Source organism: Lolium rigidum, chromosome 5 (assembly GCF_022539505.1).
Source record: "Lolium rigidum isolate FL_2022 chromosome 5, APGP_CSIRO_Lrig_0.1, whole genome shotgun sequence".
Lineage (NCBI taxonomy): Eukaryota > Viridiplantae > Streptophyta > Magnoliopsida > Poales > Poaceae > Lolium > Lolium rigidum.
The window spans coordinates 16,748,962-16,768,040 of record NC_061512.1 but is presented as its reverse complement, the minus strand read 5'-3'; the positions used below and the strand labels follow the sequence as shown (position 1 = coordinate 16,768,040).

Sequence of the window (19,079 nt, the reverse complement as noted above, 5' to 3'; positions counted from 1 at the left end):
TGCAGTACACCAGTGAGGTGAAGAGAGAGCTATACGATAATCAGATGGTTCTGTATGTAGCATGGTAGGATCAGAAGACCTGGTGGTAGTCCAGGCAATAGTACCGTCAGTCCGAACCTTCGCCTTGCGAATACCACGTTGCAGTCGCGTGGTAACACCGGAACGAGCTGGTTGAGGATCATCGGTAGACGAGGACGTAGGAGCGACCAGTGGTGAAGCACCGAATGCCTCAGACGTCGAAGCAGCCGAGCCAGGTGATTGGGCCGCATGGGGTGAGGATGGCCCAGGAGAGGACAGGTATGGACACTGCTCGGTTGAGGAAGCTGGGCCGGTAGCGGCCCGTTCTGCATGGGGCACGCCATGTTGATGATCGACGTGCATGCGAGCAGATGCTGGATCGACGTCCGCACTATCAGGATCGAGAGTAGCTTCAGGCGAGGCAGGAGAAGACTCAGCAGTCTCATCCAATAATTAAAGGCGAGCACCGTGCCCCACCCCTGCACCATGGTTAGCCAACAACAATGGGGTATATGCAACATCAACAAATTGGTCAGAAGTGGGTGGAGAGGTGGATGATGATGATGGTGGAGTAATAGACGAGGAGGTCTGATAAGGGGTGGCCCGATCTTCTCAGTAAGCAACGGTGGTGATGATGATCACGGGGTGATAGCAGCGGAGGAACACGACGATGTAGTGGATGATAACTTGTATGACACAACGAGATCTCTCGATTGGTCCCTGTCGCCAATGCAACATCTCTCAACCCTGCAAGATATTCGCAACTCCACACACTTGCGCACGTAGTCGCTGACCACGAAGCGGTAAGTTGCAACCTTCTAATTCCCAATGGAACAGCAGATCACACAAGACTTTCAGATCTACACAATATCAAGCAATATAGTGTAGGGATTCAATAGTTTTGCTAGAGCAAACAATTAAGAACTGGGGTTTATCTTAAACATGGTCTAAAGAAGCTAGGGGGCGTCCTAGGCACTTATATAGGAGTTCAGGACGACCTCAGGTCGAAAAAGTACGAAAGAAACCGACCCAGAACAGATCTGGTCAAAACAGACTCGGACACGGCCGGTCATGGGGCCGGTCGACCGGGCCTGTGACCGGTCGGTCCGGTCTGGATCGGGTCTGGCGCCGGGCGACGACCGGATGGACCTCCCGGGCTTACTGGATAGTGCCCGGTTGGCACAGGTCAAAATCCCGGTTGAAACCGGATGGCCCGGCGCTGGATCCGGTCGGACCGGGCCTGGGACCGGATGGTCCGGTGGCACGGCCGGTCGGACCGGATCTGGCACCGGCCTGAACTTCAGCTTCCCCTCTCGCGCATTCCTCCCGCTCCTCCCTCGCGCGTCCATGGGATGTCTTCATGTCCAACTCCATGTCCAGCTTCACGTCCATCTTCTGGTCTAGCTGCTCCTCTCCTCCTCGTGCGATGCTTGCTCCCTCCTCATACCTGATCATACATAAGTAATAGCACTTAGGCAGTATAAAGTTCTCATCAATCAAAGTATCGTTGAGGAACAAGTTCACCTGTTATTTAAGTAGCTTCGCACGAGCTCGTGTTATTGGTCCAATCCTAACTTCATTGGACTTGAGCTTCACAGCAGGATCATCTTCAACTTGCAATGACGGAGGTAGTAGTGAGGTAGGGATGTCCTCATCAAGGTCTGAGAGAAGGGAAAGACAGTCTCATCAAACACAACGTCTCGTGAAATATAAACACGGTTGGTAGGGATGTGAAGACACTTGTAGTCTTTGTGTAAGGAGCTATAGCCTAGGAAGACACATTGTTCGAAGCGAAACTGAAGCTTACGATTATTGTATGGTCTAAGATGTGGCCAACAGGCCCAACCAAACACTTTAAGAAATGTGTAGTCAGGAATTTCTCCTAATGAGCGTTCGAGAGGTGTTTGCATTTCAATAACTCCAGTAGGTAAGCGGTTAATAAGGAAGCAAGCAGTAGTAAAAGCATCACTCCAAAACATGTATGGTGCACTCACATGGGCTAAGAGAGTAAGACCAGTTTCGACTATATGTCGGTGTTTGCGTTCAGCAGTCCCATTTTGTTGGTGAGTGTGAGGACACGAGACACGGTGTGAGATGCCAATATCAGCAAAGAATTTATTTAATGTATGATACTCACCACCCCAATCACTTTGCACATGTATGATTTTCCTATTGAGTAGACGTTCAACATGTTGTTGGAACTGAAGGAAAATTTTGAAGACATCAGACTTATGTTTTAAGAGATAGAGCCATGTAAATCGAATGTAAGCATCAATAAAACTCACATAAAAATGATGATCACTAACTGAAGTTTGAGCAGGTCCCATACATCTGAATATATAATCTCAAGGGGAGCAGTGGTTACACAAGTAGACAAAGAGAAAGGCAACTGGTGACTCTTGCCTTGCTGAAAGGCATCACAAACTATAGTTTTATTAACTGACAATAATGGAAGCTCATGACGATGTAAAATATGCTGGACAACTGGAGTAGCTGGATGTCCTAGACGCTAGTGCCACTGATCATGTGACACCCTGAGACTGCTGAAGACTTGCTTTATTGATGACACATCAAGATTATAGAGACCTCCACGACATCCCCCTCTAAGAAGAACCTCCCTGGAATCCCGGTCCTTGACAAGAAAGTACCATGGATGAAATGCAAAGTAGACGTTATTATCATAGGCAAAACGTTTAACTGAAAGAAGGTTGCGAGTAACAGAGGGGACATGAAGGATGTTTTTAAGGTGTAAAGAATGTGATGAAGTAGGAATTATGGATTGACCAATATGTGTAATGCGCATACCTGTACCATTGGTAGTTTGGGCATTGTCCTTGCCATGGTATTGTTCCCTCATAGTAAGATTGTTGAGGTCGTTGGTGAGGTGGTCCGTCGCAGCCGTATCAGCATACCATGTAGGATCGACGGGGTAGGATGAAGTAGACCCCGTGTTGGTGGCAGAGAGTGCAGCAAGCTGACGGTCCTTATTGTGACCATCATTGCCTACACCTAGATAATTCTTGTCATACCTTTTGAAGCAGCATGATCCAACATGACCGAGCTTGCCGCAGATTTGACAAGTAGGTCGGGTACCGCCTGTACCAGTAGGAGGACGCCCCTGTCCTTGCTGACGACCACCGTGTGGTGGAGGCGAGGGGGCAGTATACTGCATCGGAGGCTGCTGCTCCTGGCGAGGCTGATAGGTAGGGGTGCGACTACCGCTGGGCCGCGAGGAGTAGTTGGCATGACGATTGTCCAGACCGATTTCTGCACGGCGTGCCTCAACATGCTGCTCGGTGTTCAGTAGTTGTGCATAAACATCACGAATTGGTAGGGGATCATGTAGTGGACGAGCACCAATGCGATCCGCCAGAGCATCATAGTCGCCATCTAGACCGGCAAGCAGGAACGAGTTGAATTCATCCGTGCGTAATGGCTGCCCAATAGAGGACAAGACATCCAACAGCGACTTGATTTTGTTGAAGTAGGCGGTGGCGTTGGGGTAGTCATGTTTTTTGATCTTGCCGGGCTCGCTGCGGATATGCGTGACGCGCGTCGTGTTTTGTGCAATCTAAAGCTATGGCAAACCCTATAGTTCATACCAAGATCACGATGGTAGGAGAAAAATATACTACAGGAGTATGAGTAGTTTGTATGCACGTGAAGACAACAAAGTTATGACACAATTCAGAAGTTTCCACCCATTTATTTGATACTGGAAACAATTGATAAGCCCAATGAAAGAAAGAAATAATACTAAGTTTCCTCATAAGTCCAGCTTCACTCTATGCATAACAAGCCCAAAGAGTCCTTCAAAATGGAGATTTTACAGTGCTTTATATTCCATCTCCTGAAACATGTCTGAGATTTATTAAATTTTAGATGCATCTTTTATACGAATTTCAGACAATTTTTATGAACTAGAATTTCAGCGTGTAGTGTATATATCATCTAATGGTTGAAATTGATTGGGCCAAATTTAGGCCCAAGGAGATGTTTGTATGGCCTAATTTCCATCCATGGATGCCTAGTCTATGGAGATCACAAATACTCATCATTGTGGTGCACGACGGATGGTGGGAGTGGTGTGGTCTTTATGGGCTTCTTATGGCTGTGAGGATCTTTAGACCGTCAAGGGGCTTCATCATCAGTTTATCCTTTTTCTTTGTTCCCGGGACATATGTGGTCTTCTCGATCCATTCGGTGATTTCCCGCCCAAGAAAGAAAATGTTGGGCTAGCGCAGGGAGGTGCGGCAGCGTCGGCGCGCCGTCGACACAGTCTAGAGGTTGAAGATGAAGAGCTTCTTCAAGAATCTCGTTAAAATTTTCATCTCTCTTGAGGTGTTGTGTAGTGTTCGTTATTTCTTTTAATGCCAGGTCCTATTAAAAAAAGTAAAATGACAATAAGTTTGCAACTTGGACTTTCGTGGAGTTCGATGTTGAAACCATGTAATTTGATGAACATAATGTACATTTTCCACAGGGAAAGAGGCTGAATCTCCAAACAATGGTGACTATCGAGTTGAGCATGGGGCAGACAATGAGCGCGTGTGTGTTGTAATTTTTGGTGTAGCTTGTAGCCAGTTGTTGGCTTTCATTAATTCAATACCAGACTCATTTCGAGCCTTCTGTCTAATACTACTACTACTGAATGAGAGAGCAAATCGGGTTGGCATCGATTCAACCAGGAAAACAACATCCTGGTCAGTTTAATTGTCCTGCCGTAGGATGCAAATTGCTTCCATATAGCATTTCCCTGCTTAACCATAAATCATATAAGTACCTAATTATGTGAGTGTTGCACGTCTAAATAAGTTACTGTCTTTGTGATACACTAAGATTACCCAATGCTGAAACCAGTTAATGTTCTGCCTACATATCATCCCAAGCAAAGTTTGCAGCTGCTCAGCCCAATAGAAAGTCAAATAACAACCCGCTTCAGGCCAAACAAAAAGAGCATGTCAAATACTACCACGCAAAGTGGTGCAAGCTGGGTAAGTTTGTCCGCCACAACTTCTATCTAAAATATTAGAAAGACAAAGATAAGACTCCAAAATATTAGAAAGACAAAGATAAGACTCCACGGCGGCATGGGATGACAGTTGCTGGCTCTGAATAACCAGCCCTGCATGAAGCTTAAACTCTTCCAGAACATAACATAAACGCGGGTTGAGCGTCCATGACAGTTCATGTCATTCTGAGGGTTGATGACCGGTATGTTCTGCTGGTCCTGCTGTGAGTTGTGCAATATGCAGGTGTTCTGTCTGTATAGTATAGTGTATAAACGTGAGAACTGAACTAGTCCAGAAGCAGCTTCTGGTGCAGTGTATCTGTATGATGACGATGCATTGGAAAGATGAAGTTAACTTATAAAGTAAAGTCTTTGTGAATATTATCATGTGCAAGTCTACTGCCTAGTCACAGCCATGAGGAGCTTCGGCACAAGTTATTGTCCACTTTTTTCTAGAGTTTTGAAATTGTTACATATATCTCAGCAGGACTGCTGAACAGCCATACAAATTCAGACATTTTTTACGCAACATTCAGTAAGATAAACAATAAACGGAAAGGACAGGCTAACTAGATTTGCTGCTCATGGAACAAGAGATCTTTAAATCGAATGCATTGTATAAAATGGGCCACCAAATCCACTTAGCGGATGGTACTAAGATATTTCACACAAACGTAGGTGCTAAATCCATGTTACAGACCATGGTATATGAAAGGAAAATTATTTTCAGTCTAGGCTAGGAATTTGGAGAAGCTAGCTATTTTGTTGGAGAAGATTCTTCTTAACACCAGCTAGAAGAATTTACACCAGGATAGCTATGCTTTCCAAACGACGAATCCAAGTTTTGTATCCTTTTATGAAAAGGAAAGTAGGAAATCCACATGGTCTCTTCAAGTACCTGCAAAATAACAACATTATACCGTTAGCAAACTTGCATAGTTTACAGCTCACAGTAAATTGTGGCAATTAAGCTCACACAGAATCATAAAAGGACCTCTAAAAATTTCAAAATCAACGCCACAACAATGTAGTGACAACAAATCCACAAACAACTCACAGCAAAGGAACACTACTGTCAGAAAATGCATTATTTTTCTACAATCATTTCGCACTTGGTAGTGGACATACAGAAGGATACTAGACACTTTTGGAGGAAAAAGGTTGTAGCTGCATAAGCAGCCCACACATCACGTCACAGCTTGGCAGCTAGAGATTTCAGGTAGGAAAAGGTTGCAAGCAGCCCACACAGCACAACACAGCTGGCGCAGCAACACAGTTGGGACTACTGCATGATTTTGTTAGTTCATCAATAAAATGTGCTAAATGAATCTAGTTCAAGTGGTTCCTATAACCTGCAGCTGTGAACTAATTACACAAAAGTTTTATTATTATCAAGCTTTTTGAGTGAGAATGATTGACAAAGATGAGTAGTAGCAAAAGAGAGTGTGTGTTAAAAATCAGCACCTTGTTGTGCTCTACCCTGGCCTCTCTTGCATCACCCATCCTTTCCATTCCCTAACAATTCCCAACCATACATAACTCTCAATCAATTGAAGTTTCAATATTTTAACAAAATTGTAAGTAGTTCATTAATGTAGAGAGAAGCAAGTGCATAATGTTTATTTCAAATTTAGTACTGTAGAAAGATTAAGCAGACATACAGCCAGCATTGACCTCAAAAACTATAATTTAGTGATGTATGTGACTGTTCTTTAGCATTAGAAAGATAAGTAGATAGCAGTAAGAAACAAAGAACTGATACACAATGGCATCAACAAAAGAAGGAATTCTGAATGCATACATATTGTCCTTACTTCTTCAATGCAACTGCTAACTTCTAGTTTGCCAAGTACTAATTACAAAAGGAATACAATGGGAAAAGGAGGAGACCTACATCATCCTAGGACACAGTCCTCGTCATGCTGTGCGGCCTCCAACTTCAACCATCGTCCCCATTCCCTATCAAATCCCAATTTTAATCTTCTTACATTAGCTTTCACTCAGGGTTATTATTAAAGAGTAGAAAATACATCACACATTGCATATAACCTGCATATACTGTTTCGAACTTCTCCATGGCAACACTAGCCCGAAATAATACAGACTTTTGATTCATGTTTTCTCAAATTTTTATCACTTTATATGATCCTAGTGTCAAGAACCAAGCTTTAAAACCGCCCAAACTGTGCAGCGTGCAGATCCATTTTCGAAAGAAAGAAACGCGTTCCCATCTATGATCCCAAGAGATTCAGAGAACCGGCCGATTACAAGCATAAATCCCAGGAAACCCATCACAGCAAACGTAGACTCTTAACTAACTTATGCAATCTAGGCACAACAGAAAAAATGGATTATCCGATCTAGGCACATTTCAATATGCAACCCAGATCGCGACACGAACTTAGATCATATTAGCGATCCTGACAAGCAGGGAGGAAGGGGGAGGTTACCCTGGGAGAGCTCGCAGCAGGCGCGGGCGCTGGCCCCGGGGTGCGCCGTCAGTCGCGCTAGGACCACCGGCGTCGTCAGCGGCGACCCCATCAACGCCGCCAGGGGCCTGCAGAGACAAGAACGGGGTCAGGACATCGGATCGCCGCGGCGGGGGCGGCTCTCGCTGGCTGTAGATGGCATTGGCGTACCGTGCGGCCCCGAGCGGGGAGGTGGGGGTGGCGTTGGTGAAGGCGAACGGGAGCCGGCGGCGCGGGGCGGCGCCGGGGGCAGGTGCGCGGAGGGCGCCGATCGCGGGCGCCGGGCGGCGGACGGCCGCCAGGACGGTGCGGGAGGCAGCGCCGCGCCACGCCATGGTGCTAGGTCTAGGGCGGCGGCGGAGGAGGTGGTGGCGGATGGGGTATGGCGGCGGTGGTCGGTGGTTTAGGGTTTTAATAGGGGCCGGCAAGTTTATCCATTTGCTAGTGTTGGGCCATTTCTGTATCACATGACAATAGAGACTAGCTCCTCTTTTGGGCCTTGAAGGGCTCCGTATAAGGTCAAGTGAACGCAGAACCGGCCCATAAAATGCTGTTAGCCCATCTTCACTGTGAGAGAGGACACTGAAGGCCGGAGGTCTTCGTATTCGCCTTTTTTTTTAGAAATATGAAATATTTAGAGAATTTTTTGAGCTTCTCGCGGCGAGATATTTCAAACTATATCTCATATTGATAGGTTCCGTGAAACCCTTTTTTCTTTATGTGTAGGTGTGCTTTGTATTTTCATCTGCATTGTACTTGTGCTTTTGTACTTCAGTGAACTTCAAATATGTTGGTGACGCACCTTGAAGTATGTTGATGTGTGAGTACGCTTGTGACATTGGCATCCCCAATGGGCCTGTCAAAGAAGGTACCCGGTGTTTACTGAAGGTCCACGATTCGATGATTACAAAGCCCGGAAGCCCAATAAGGTGTCGATATGGAAGTTAGAGATGTATTAGGAATAGAGATTTGTAATTATACGGGACGGACTCAAAGAGTCTCCCGCTGTTTGTAACTTGTACATCACGAAACTTTCGGCTCCGCCTCCTATATAAGGGGGAGTCGAGGGAGAAAGAAAGGATCGATTCATTGTCAACACAACCCTAGTTTTTAGGAGTTGAGAACCTTTTCGGCTGAAACCTTCGAGATCTACTTGCCCTCTACTTTCCACGAAACCCTAGTCTACAACTTATAGGCATTGACAAGTTAATACCTTGTCAATTGGCGCCATCTGTGGGAATTAGAGGCGACAAGGAGCTGATCTCGATGGCACATTCAACATCGTCGACATCTTCGGTGGCAAGCAACGCGATGGACGGAGATAAACATGTCAAAACTGGTCTCGTTGATTTTGTTCCTCAACCTCCCCCCCCCCCCGTGTGGATGCATATGCCTATCCGGAGGAGCCAATGGAGACGACGTTTGGAAGTTTCCACTTCTGCTTCGGGAGAGAAGGATCACATCGTTTAGCGGCACCGATTTGTTCGGGACTGTTAGCGGTTGATTCCGATTTCTCGAGATCATCGTCATCAATCGAGTCAAGCGACGAGGAAACTTCGTCGGCAAGCTATGTCAAGCCCGCCGCCGGCGGAGATCTCGCCAATCTATTCGGCGAGATGTCTTTCTGGTCGTTCACGGACTCCGATCTGGATAGCGACTCTGAAAGCATCGACAGCTTAAACTTCATCGACATATCTACTCCTATTCGGGAGCTCTTCACCGATCGTTACGACGGTGTCACCGAGCCCGAAGATGAACACACAATGCCAACATACCACCAAGTCTGTGCAATCGGCGAGACGAGTCGTCAAGAGGATGAAGCATCAGAGGCTTTCGATGATTTGGGAAATCCATACATCGATCCCGCTGACCTCACCCGAGGATTGGGAGGAAAATACGTCGGGCCTACGCCTCGCCAGAAATTACAACTTTCGCAAGAAGCTTGGGACAGAGCATCAAGAGCCATGAACGGCACAGAGCCGATGACCACCACGGCCACGGTGGAAGAGTTGCAAGCATATCAATATAGACTCGCGCGTGCTAACCGAGATTTGGAAAAACAAAGGGTGATACTCGAGCAAAGAAAAGCTGCTGCCTCCACGTCGAGCGGGAGAAGAGCCGAGCAAAGTCGATAATCAGGAACTTCGGGAGATAACCATAGAGCAGCTCGTGATAGGGGAAGATCTCGACTGACGCATATACCCGAAGGCGAGCGGGAGCATATGATCCAAAACCTCGACATGTCCTTTATGTCGATAGATACAAGAGGAAATATCATCCCCAAAACACTGGAAGCTGGATACATGGCGACTCAAGCCTATATATTGGCATCCAGGCCACCTCCTGGAGATCCAAGAGAAGCGTTATACAAAATGGCTATGGCAGGAGTTGGAGTCATGGGAACAACATTCGCAAGTACAAATGCACCACCTGAGGGTGCCCCAAGGCAAAATAGTCCTCGACCCGTTGTGGTAACGTAAGATCCCCCAAGGACAGGTGATGCGAGAGACACAATGACGCAAGCACGAGTCGATAGAGCACAGCAAGAAAGGAGAGAACGTCGGCATTCACCAGAAGTAGATGAGGAAGATATGTGTGGGCTCCCCTGCTTCACTCGACGAGTTCGCAAAACTCGGGTTCCGTCTGGGTTTAAATTACCTAACAACTACAAAAAATTCGATGGTTTGCAAGATCCTGAGGATTGGTTAGTTGACTACCTGGAGACAATGAAGTTGACAGGTGGAACCAAAGCAACTGCCATGCAGAGCATCCATGTCCACCTAAGCGGAGCCGCAAGAGCATGGATAAAAAAGCTACCAGCAGGATCCATCGACAGCTGGGAAACTTTCGAGGACATGTTTGTGAAAAACTTTCTATCCACGTGCAAGAAACCCGCATCAATAGAATAGCTAAGGGCCTGCAGGCAGAAGTTTGATGAGCCAATGAGGATGTATATCCCAGAGGTGGAACATCATAAAAAATTCGGGAGAGAACATATCTGATGAAAGAGCAATAGATGCGTTTTTTACGGGGATCCGAAGAAAGGACTTAATCGAGGACTTGGGAAGATCTAGCCCAAAAACAATAGTAGCGCTCATGGAGATAGCGAATCGCTGGGCTGATGGAGAAGATGATGTTCAAAACAAACGGCACAGGTCACCTGACGAAGATCGCAACAGGAACAACAATCAAAATAGACGACAATTTTCTTGACAGTTCTCAGACTACGATAGCCCCGGCCAAGTAGCGGCTGGTTTCCGAGGAAATAGTGGAGGAAATCATTGAGATGACTATCAAAGGAGTAACGAGCAGTGCAGTGACTACAAGGATGCTCCCCGCTCTAGCAGGCAAAATAGTGGGCCAAGGTTCCAAAGGCCATATGTATCACCCGAGGATCTTTTGAATGGACCATGCCAGATGCACTTCTTTCTCGATAATACTGGGAAAACACAGTCGGGTCATCTTCAGAAGGACTGCCGAACTTTCCTAGCATTGCATAGATACGCAGGACATACCAATGCACAGGCAGCAAGCAGGAACCCCCAGGGGCCAAGGAGTGAGATTCACCTTTCACCTCCACCCGCAATTACCGATGAAAATCGACATCAGTTGCAATTGGCGGCAACCCCAGCCAACAACGGCCCTTATATTGACACAACGGGAGCAGTGTCGATGATTCAGAAGGGTAGACCTTCGAATAGGGCCTAAAAGGTGATTTCGCGACAAGTTTACATGGCAGAGAAGATGCCTCCACCAACGATCGAGTACTTGAACTGGTCAGCACAGGACATCGGGTTCACCCAAGCGGACCACCCGCCTTAAGTTCCTCGACCAGGGCAATCGGCTATGATTCTGCCAGCGGTGGTCGTAGGATTCAACGTATCACGCGTGTTCATAGATGGAGGGAGCAACTTAAACCTTATGTACGCAAATACATTGAGGAAGATGAACATATCTCTAGCAAATTTAACACCAACTAACACACGCTTCCACATCATCACGCCCGAAAAACCAAAACCCTCCCCCGAATCCTCTAGCGCACATTCGGCCCCAACTTAAGCCATCCCATGGCATCTATCTGTTCACCACGACGACATTATCCATTGGGAAAGATCAATCTCGATGTTCAGTTTGGAACTCGAGAGAATTACAGAAGAGAGAAGCTGGAGTTCGAAGTCGTGGATTTTCCGTCACAATATCATGCTCTACTGGGACGGCCCGCTTATGCCAGATTTATGGCGGTACCACATTATACATACTTGTTATGGAGGCTCCCTGGACCCAAGGGCCCAATTACAGTAAAGGGGAGTTTTGCTCTGGCAGATAAGTGCGACAAGGATTTCCACAGGATGTCAGAAACTTTCGGGATGCAGGCAGAATACATGGCGTCAAGGTTAACAACTGACTATGATGTGTTGCCTGATGGAGGAAGGCCACTTAAGGAGCAAACTTTCGACACCTCCAAGAACTCAAAGGAAGTGCAGATTCACCCGACGGATCCTAAGAAGACGACAGCTATCGCAACAAACATGGATAGCGCATAGGAAAGCGCGCTCGCCGAGTTCCTCCGTGAGCGCTGGGAAATCTTCGCATGGTGTCCAGCTGACATGCCAGGATTACCCATGGAACTTGCCGAGCACCCCCTTAATCTGGATCCAAGGGCTAGGCCAGTTCGACAACCTTTGCGGCATTTTTCGGAACCAAACCGCAAAGCTATGCTATCAGAAATTAATCGACTTCGAGAAGCAAATTTCATCAGGGAGCTGCACACAGAGGCCACATGGGTCGCTAACCCAGTTCTGGTCCCGAAGAAAAACACTGATGTCCTTCGCATGTGCGCCGACTTCACGTGTCTCAATAAACATTATCCAAAGGATCACTTCCACCTCCCGGGGATCGATCAAATTATCGACTCCACGGCGGGATGCGAACATCTTTCCTTCCTGGACGTGTATTCTGGTTACAACCAGATCAGCCTAAAAGAAGAAGATTAGGTCAAAACAGCTTTTATAACCCCTTATGGCGTGTTCTGCTACAGAAGAATGCCCTTCGGGTTGAAAAACGTGGGAGCCACCTATCAGAGGATGATGCAAAAGTGTCTCGCGACGTAGATCAGCAAGAACGTTCAAGTGTACATCGATGACATCGTCATAACAACAAAACATGGATTATCTTTGATTGATGATCTTCGAGAAACCTTCGACAATCTTGACAAGTTTCGCCTCAAGCTAAACCCAACGAAATGTTCCTTCGGTGTTCCTGCGGGAGAACTCCTCGAATACTTGGTATCGGCAAGAGAAATTGAGGCGAACCCTGTGAAAATACAAGCCATCGTGACAATGAGGAAGCCCACGAAGCTCAAGGAGATACATCAGCTGACAGGACGTGTTGCAGCTTTGAGCAGGTTTGTCGCTAGGCTAGGAGAAAAAGCGATGCCCTTCTACGCGCTCATCAAGCAAGGAGAAAAGTTTGAGTGGAATGAAGAAGAAGACAGAGCGTTTGAGCACCTCAAGCGCACAATCTCGACACCCCCAATACTGGTGGCTCTAAAGGAAAAAAGAATCTCTCCTGTTGTATATCGCAGCTACATCTCAGGTGGTCAGCACAGTCCTTGTGGTAGAAAGGGAGGAAGAAGGAAAAAATCATGGAGTTCAAAGGCCGGTATACTTAATCAGTGAAGTTTTATCGCCTTCAAAACAGTGTTACCCGCATTATCAGAAGTTAGCATATGGAGTGTTTACGACAGCAAGAAAGTTGCGACACTATTTCTCGGCACATCCGATAATAGTGGTCAACGAGGCGCCTCTATCAAATATCCTAAACAATCCAGAAGCTACAGGCCGTGTCTCCCTTTAGGGAATAGAGCTTTCCCCTCGGGACATCACGTATGAAAAACGAAAAGCAATAAAGTCGCAAATCCTACCAGATTTCATCGCGGAGTGGATGGAGCTGCAAAACACGGGACCCCTGATTTGTCAAGTACCTGGCATATGAACTTCGACTGGTCCAAGAGAGTAGAAGGAGCTGGAGCAGGCGTGATACTGGTGTCACCCAAGGCGACAAAATGAAATATATATTGCGGATGACATTCCCCAATGCATCAAATAATGAGGCAGAATATGAAGCACTCATACATGGGATGAAGATGGCAAAGGCGTGCGGCGCGACTCGACTAAAAATCTTCGGTGACTCCCAATTGGTGGCTCAACAGGTGATGAACAAGTGTGATGCAGTCAACGGCAGCATGATAGCATACAAGGAGGTATACAATGAACTCGAGAAAATCTTCGATGGATGCGAAGTAAACCATATCAGCAGACTCAGCAACGATGAAGCCGACGTTTTGGCAAATATCGGGTCACAGTGCTCACCAATACCACCTGGCATGTTTTGGGAGGAGATAAGCGAGAGATCAACTAAGGCGAAGAAAACATCGAAGTAGGCGAAGAAAAAAGAGAAGTCTAAGAAAGACTTGGGGGCTCCAGCAGATCCAGAAGCAAACGCATCGGAAGATGAGGAGGAACCGCATGAAAATATGATGATACAAGTTCCTTGGATGCAGGTTTATGTGGCATATATCATGAGGAAAGAGATACCCGAAGATCCGGTGGAGGCAAGACGAGTCATCCGACGATCTAAAGCCTTTACCGTGGTCAAGGGAGAGCTATACAAACAAAGTATATCAGGAGTATTGCAAAGGTGCGTACACCCGAGGAAGGAAGAATTATACAGAAGGATGTACACGAAGGAATATGCGGCTACCATGCAAGCAGTCGAGCAATAGCAGCCAAAGTCTTCAGGGCAGGTTTTTACTGGTTAACAGCAGTAGAAGAAGCAAAAGACATAGTGCGCACCTGCGATGCGTGTCAAAGATTTGCGGCAAAGCCTCGTTCTCCAGCAGCAGAGCTGATGCCAATACCATTGGCTTGGCCCTTCGCACAATGGGGTCTCGACATGGTGGGGAAGCTACACAAGGCTTGGCCAGGAGGATACGTATATTTGCTTGTGGCTGTCGACAAGTTCACCAAGTGGATCGAAGCAGTACCAGTAACTTCGACAAATGCAACATCAGTGGTGAGCTTCATCAAGGCCATAGTCTTTCGATTCGGTGTCCCTAACAACATAGTTACAGACAACAGCAAATTTTTTACCTCCAAATAATTTAAAGCATCAAATTGCACTTCGCATCGGTGGCACACCCGCAAACCAATGGCCAAGTCGAAAAAACGAACGACATCATCTACAACGGTATCAAGAAACGACTGATAACACCATTGGAGAAAGCTAGACACACTTGGCCAGATGAGTTACCTAGCGTGCTATGGAGCATATGGACAACACCCAACACAGCGACACAAGAAACTCCGTTCTTCTTGGTCCATGGAGCCGAGGCGGTACTCCCGATAGCAATAGAACATAATTCTCAGAGAGTGACATAATATGATGAAGAAACCTCGAGAAAGGCGCTGGAAGATGATGTCGATGCACTCGACGAAGCCAGAGACGAGGTGCTGTCGAGAGTCACCACGTACCAACAGAACCTGAAAAACTACCATAGTCGACGCTTGCGACCGAGGTCCTTTCAAGTTGGCGACTTGGTTCTTCGGCTCACACATGACATCCATGAAAAATTCGAGTCTCCTTGGGTAGGACCATACATTGTCACCGGAGTGATCGCAGGAGGAGCATACAGATTGAAGGACAAGAAGACAGGGGTCGCAGAACCAAACCCCTGGAACGTGGCGCAGCTCCGGCGTTTTTACGCATAGAAGCCAAAATAAGAGTTACATATGTAAGCACACAATGTACTGAAAAGCTCGCGAGCTTTCAGACGCACTCTTTTCCTTTCAGGGCACCGAGTGGGGCTGAAAAGTTTTTAATGAGGCGGGCTCGCGATGCTGCAATATAGTAAAAATATTGGTGATATATATCTTCTTTTTCGTCAGGCTTGGGGGCTTAAACCCGCAAAATTAATAATATATACTCGGCTCTTACAAAATATAGCTTGAAAACTATTTGCCTTGGTTCAAATACCTCGCGAATAATAAACATACATATGCCCGCCGAAACACTCGGGGGCTAGAGGAAAGCAAAAAAAGAACAAACTTGCTTTGACTATACATAAGTCTCGCAAATAATGTGTACACTACAAGTGACCCGCAATATACACTCTGACTTAGCAGCAAGCATAAAAGAAAGAGAAACAAAACAGCAATAGCAGATCATCTATCGTTACTCTTCTGCCCTCAGTAGGAGCATCCGAGGCATCTGCGTAATGATCGTGGAAGAAAACAGCGTCGACTCTCAGGAGTTCGTCAATCATCTTCTCGGCAATTGGCGTAACACCATCGTTCAGCTTATCGACGTTTCTTCTCCTCTGCCTCAACTTGGAATAGCAAACGTCGATAAACTTATTCAGATCCAGTTTTGAGTGGCAAATCTTCAACCAGATCAACGCAAACCTGGCGCCAGCCATCAGTTGGTCTTTCACAAAATTATGGATCTGATTAACGTTTTTGAACTTGTTCATCAACTCAGGAAGAGTTTCAGGTTGAGGATTCCGAGGAAACATAGCAGTGTACACCATGGCTAAGGTGCTAGTGCAGAACACAAGAAATTCCCGGATCTGAGCAGCACGATCCTGGAATCGAACAATTCGTCGGGTGCGATCCTTGCTAGCCCAAAAATCACTGCCATTTTCTCTGGCAAGCCGGAGAAGGATCTCAACCCGCGAATCAATGCGTTGGTCTTCAGCAATAGCATCAATAAAGGAACCTAGAACCAAAAAAGAAAAGCAACATATGACAAGATATACGTGTTGGAGATATGCCCAAGAGGCAATAATAAATGTGGTTATTATATATCTTTATGTTTATGATAAATGTTTATATACCATGCTATAATTGTATTAACCGAAACATTGATACATGTGTGATATGTAAACAACAAAGAGTCCCTAGTATGCCTCTTAACTAGCTTGTTGATTAATGGCTGATTAGTTTCATAATCATGAACATTGGATGTTATTAATAACAAGGTTATATCATTGTATGAATGATATAATGGACACACCCAATTAAGCGTAGCATAAGATCACGTCATTAAGTTATTTGCTATAAGCTTTCGATACATAGTTACCTAGTCCTTATGACCATGAGATCATGTAAATCACTTATACCGGAAAGGTACTTCGATTACATCAAACGCCACTGCGTAAATGGGTGGTTATAAAGGTGGGATTAAGTATCCGGAAAGTATGAGTTGAGGCATATGGATAAACAGTGGGATTTGTCCATCCCGATGACGGATATGTATACTCTGGGCCCTCTCGGTGGAATGTCGTCTAATGTCTTGCAAGCATATGAATAAGTTCATAAGAGACCACATACCACGGTACGAGTAAAGAGTACTTGTCAGGGACGAGGTTGAACAAGGTATAGAGTGATACCGATGATCAAACCTCGGACAAGTAAAATATCGCGTGACAAAGGGAATTGGTATCGTATGTGAATGGTTCATTCGATCACTAAAGTCATTGTTGAATATGTGGGAGCCATTATGGATCTCCAGATCCCGCTATTGGTTATTGGTCGGAGAGAGTACTCAACCATGTCCACATAGTTCGCGAACCGTAGGGTGACACACTTAAGGTTTGATGTTGAAATGGTAGAACTTGAATATGGAATGGAGTTCGAGGTATTGTTCGAAGTCCCGGATGAGATCCCGGACATCACGAGGAGTCCCGGAATGGTCCGGAGAATAAGATTCATATATAGGAAGTCATATTCCAAGTTTGGAGATGATCCGGTGCATTTATGGAAGGTTCTAGAAGGTTCTAGAAAAGTCCGGAAGAAATCACTTTGGAAGGCGGAGTCCCGAAAGGACTCCACCATCCATGGCCGGCCAACCCTAGTGGGGGAGTCCAAGGTGGACTCCACCCAAAGGTGGCCGGCCACCCCCTCCCAAGGGAAAGTGGGAATCCCACCTCTAGTGGGAGTCCTAGCTTGGGTAGGTTTCATGCCATATGGAAGGTTTTGGTTTCGGGTCTTATTCGAAGACTTGTAGTCCAACACTTGGGGTTCCACCTATATAAAGAGGGGCCAAGGGGAGGGGGCCGGCCACCACAAGCCCTCAAGCTGGCCGCACCCCTATAGTGGCCGGCCACCACCCCCTCTCCCAAACCCTAGCCGCCCCCTCTCCTCCACTTCTCCCGCATACGCTTAGCGAAGCTCTGCCCGAGATCTCCATCGCCACCGCCACCACGCCGTCGTGCTGCCGGATTCAAGGAGGAGCTACTACTTCCGCTGCCCGCTGGAACGGGGAGAAGGACGTCGTCTTCATCAACACCGAACGTGTGACCGAGTACGGAGGTGCTGCCCGATTGTGGCACCGTGATCAAGATCTTCTACGCGCTTTTGCAAGCGGTAAGTGAACGTCTACCGCAGCAACAAGAGCCTACTCTTGTAGGCTTTGGAAATCTTCAAGGGTGAGTCTCGATCATCCCCTCATTGCTCCCGTCTTCTAGATTGCATCTTGGCTTGGATTGCGTTCTCGCGGTAGGAAATTTTTTTGTTTTCTGTGCAACGAATCCCTACAATACGAGTATTGTCGAGGAAAAAGCAAGGTGAAGCGTAACGTACCCGCAATATCTAGACTTGCGTCAATCATCAGCTCAAGCATGTAATTTTCTCGGGCGGTAGCCTGTAAAGCTTTGGCCACCGTAGTTTCCTTCAGTTCCAAAGCTTCCTGAGCTTGTCGAATGGGCGGTTTTATAGAGAGGAACCGATCCGTCGCACTGTTGGATGAAAAGAAAATGCATCTTACGCCTTACGCGTGTCAATAAGGGTATAATCGTCTTTTCAGCGAGAAGTTACTGGACAGAAGTTACTGCGCGCGTGCCGATAATTGCGGAGGACGTGTGTCCCCCACTTGCGCAACGTGTCGACCGTGCAGAACTTTGGACCCACACTTCAGCGACGTGACAAGAGCCGTGGTTTTCAAGGAGGTGGTCGTGGCTATCGTCAGCAATGATATCATCCTGAAGGAAAATATGGAGTGTTTCTATCAAATATAGCGATAGCGAAAACCACGAGTGAGCTAACCAGAAAAAAATCGTGAGCTTGTGATTAAATACAAAGCATTTGGTCACACGCTCGGGGGCTACTCTTATCAGAAATATGGTTCATATTTCTGATAAGAGGGAGAGGCAACAAAAGATAATATCGAGTTGATACAAGATAGAAAAAATTGAGCCTACAACCAAGTACAAGTACTTGCCTGTAGCCTCGGGGGCTACTCCCATAGGGAGCGCTGATCGCGCACCCGATAAAAATGAAAAATATGGAAAGCTGACAATATAGTGACAAGATAGCAAAAAGGTGAGCCTACAACCAAGTACATGCACTTGGCTGTAGCCTCGGGGGCTACTCCCATCGGGAGCGCTAGTCGCGCACCCGATAACACATGAGGAGTAACATTGCACATCTTCGAGTTAAAACATAACTCTTCATATACTCCCATCGGGAGGTCAAGATAGTAAGTCATTATATGACTCGAATAAATATGCCATTCCAGCAGCCGAA

At 46.5% G+C, this 19,079-nt stretch overlaps 1 protein-coding gene across 1 annotated transcript; it reads right to left on the bottom strand.

Annotated features, from left to right (window-relative positions):
• Positions 1-5,611: 5,611 nt before the first annotated feature.
• LOC124657899 lies at positions 5,612-7,832 on the bottom strand. The gene is made up of 3 exons (XM_047196376.1): positions 7,669-7,832; positions 7,480-7,586; positions 5,612-5,927 (listed from the first exon to the last, which is right to left on the bottom strand). The coding sequence occupies exons 1-3, from the start codon at positions 7,830-7,832 to the stop codon at positions 5,920-5,922; spliced, it is 279 nt and encodes a 92-aa protein (XP_047052332.1). The 3' UTR covers positions 5,612-5,919.
• Positions 7,833-19,079: the final 11,247 nt, after the last annotated feature.

What these genes read in the sequence shown, in the direction of transcription:
- LOC124657899 (XM_047196376.1), bottom strand. Translation starts at nt 7,832, where the DNA reads ATGGCGTGGCGCGGCGCTGCCTCCCGCACCGTCCTGGCGGCCGTCCGC. An exon ending in TCCCCGCTCGGGGCCGCACG is followed by an intron (nt 7,587 to 7,668) that starts GTACGCCAATGC and finishes TTGTCTCTGCAG; the next exon opens with GCCCCTGGCGGCGTTGATGG.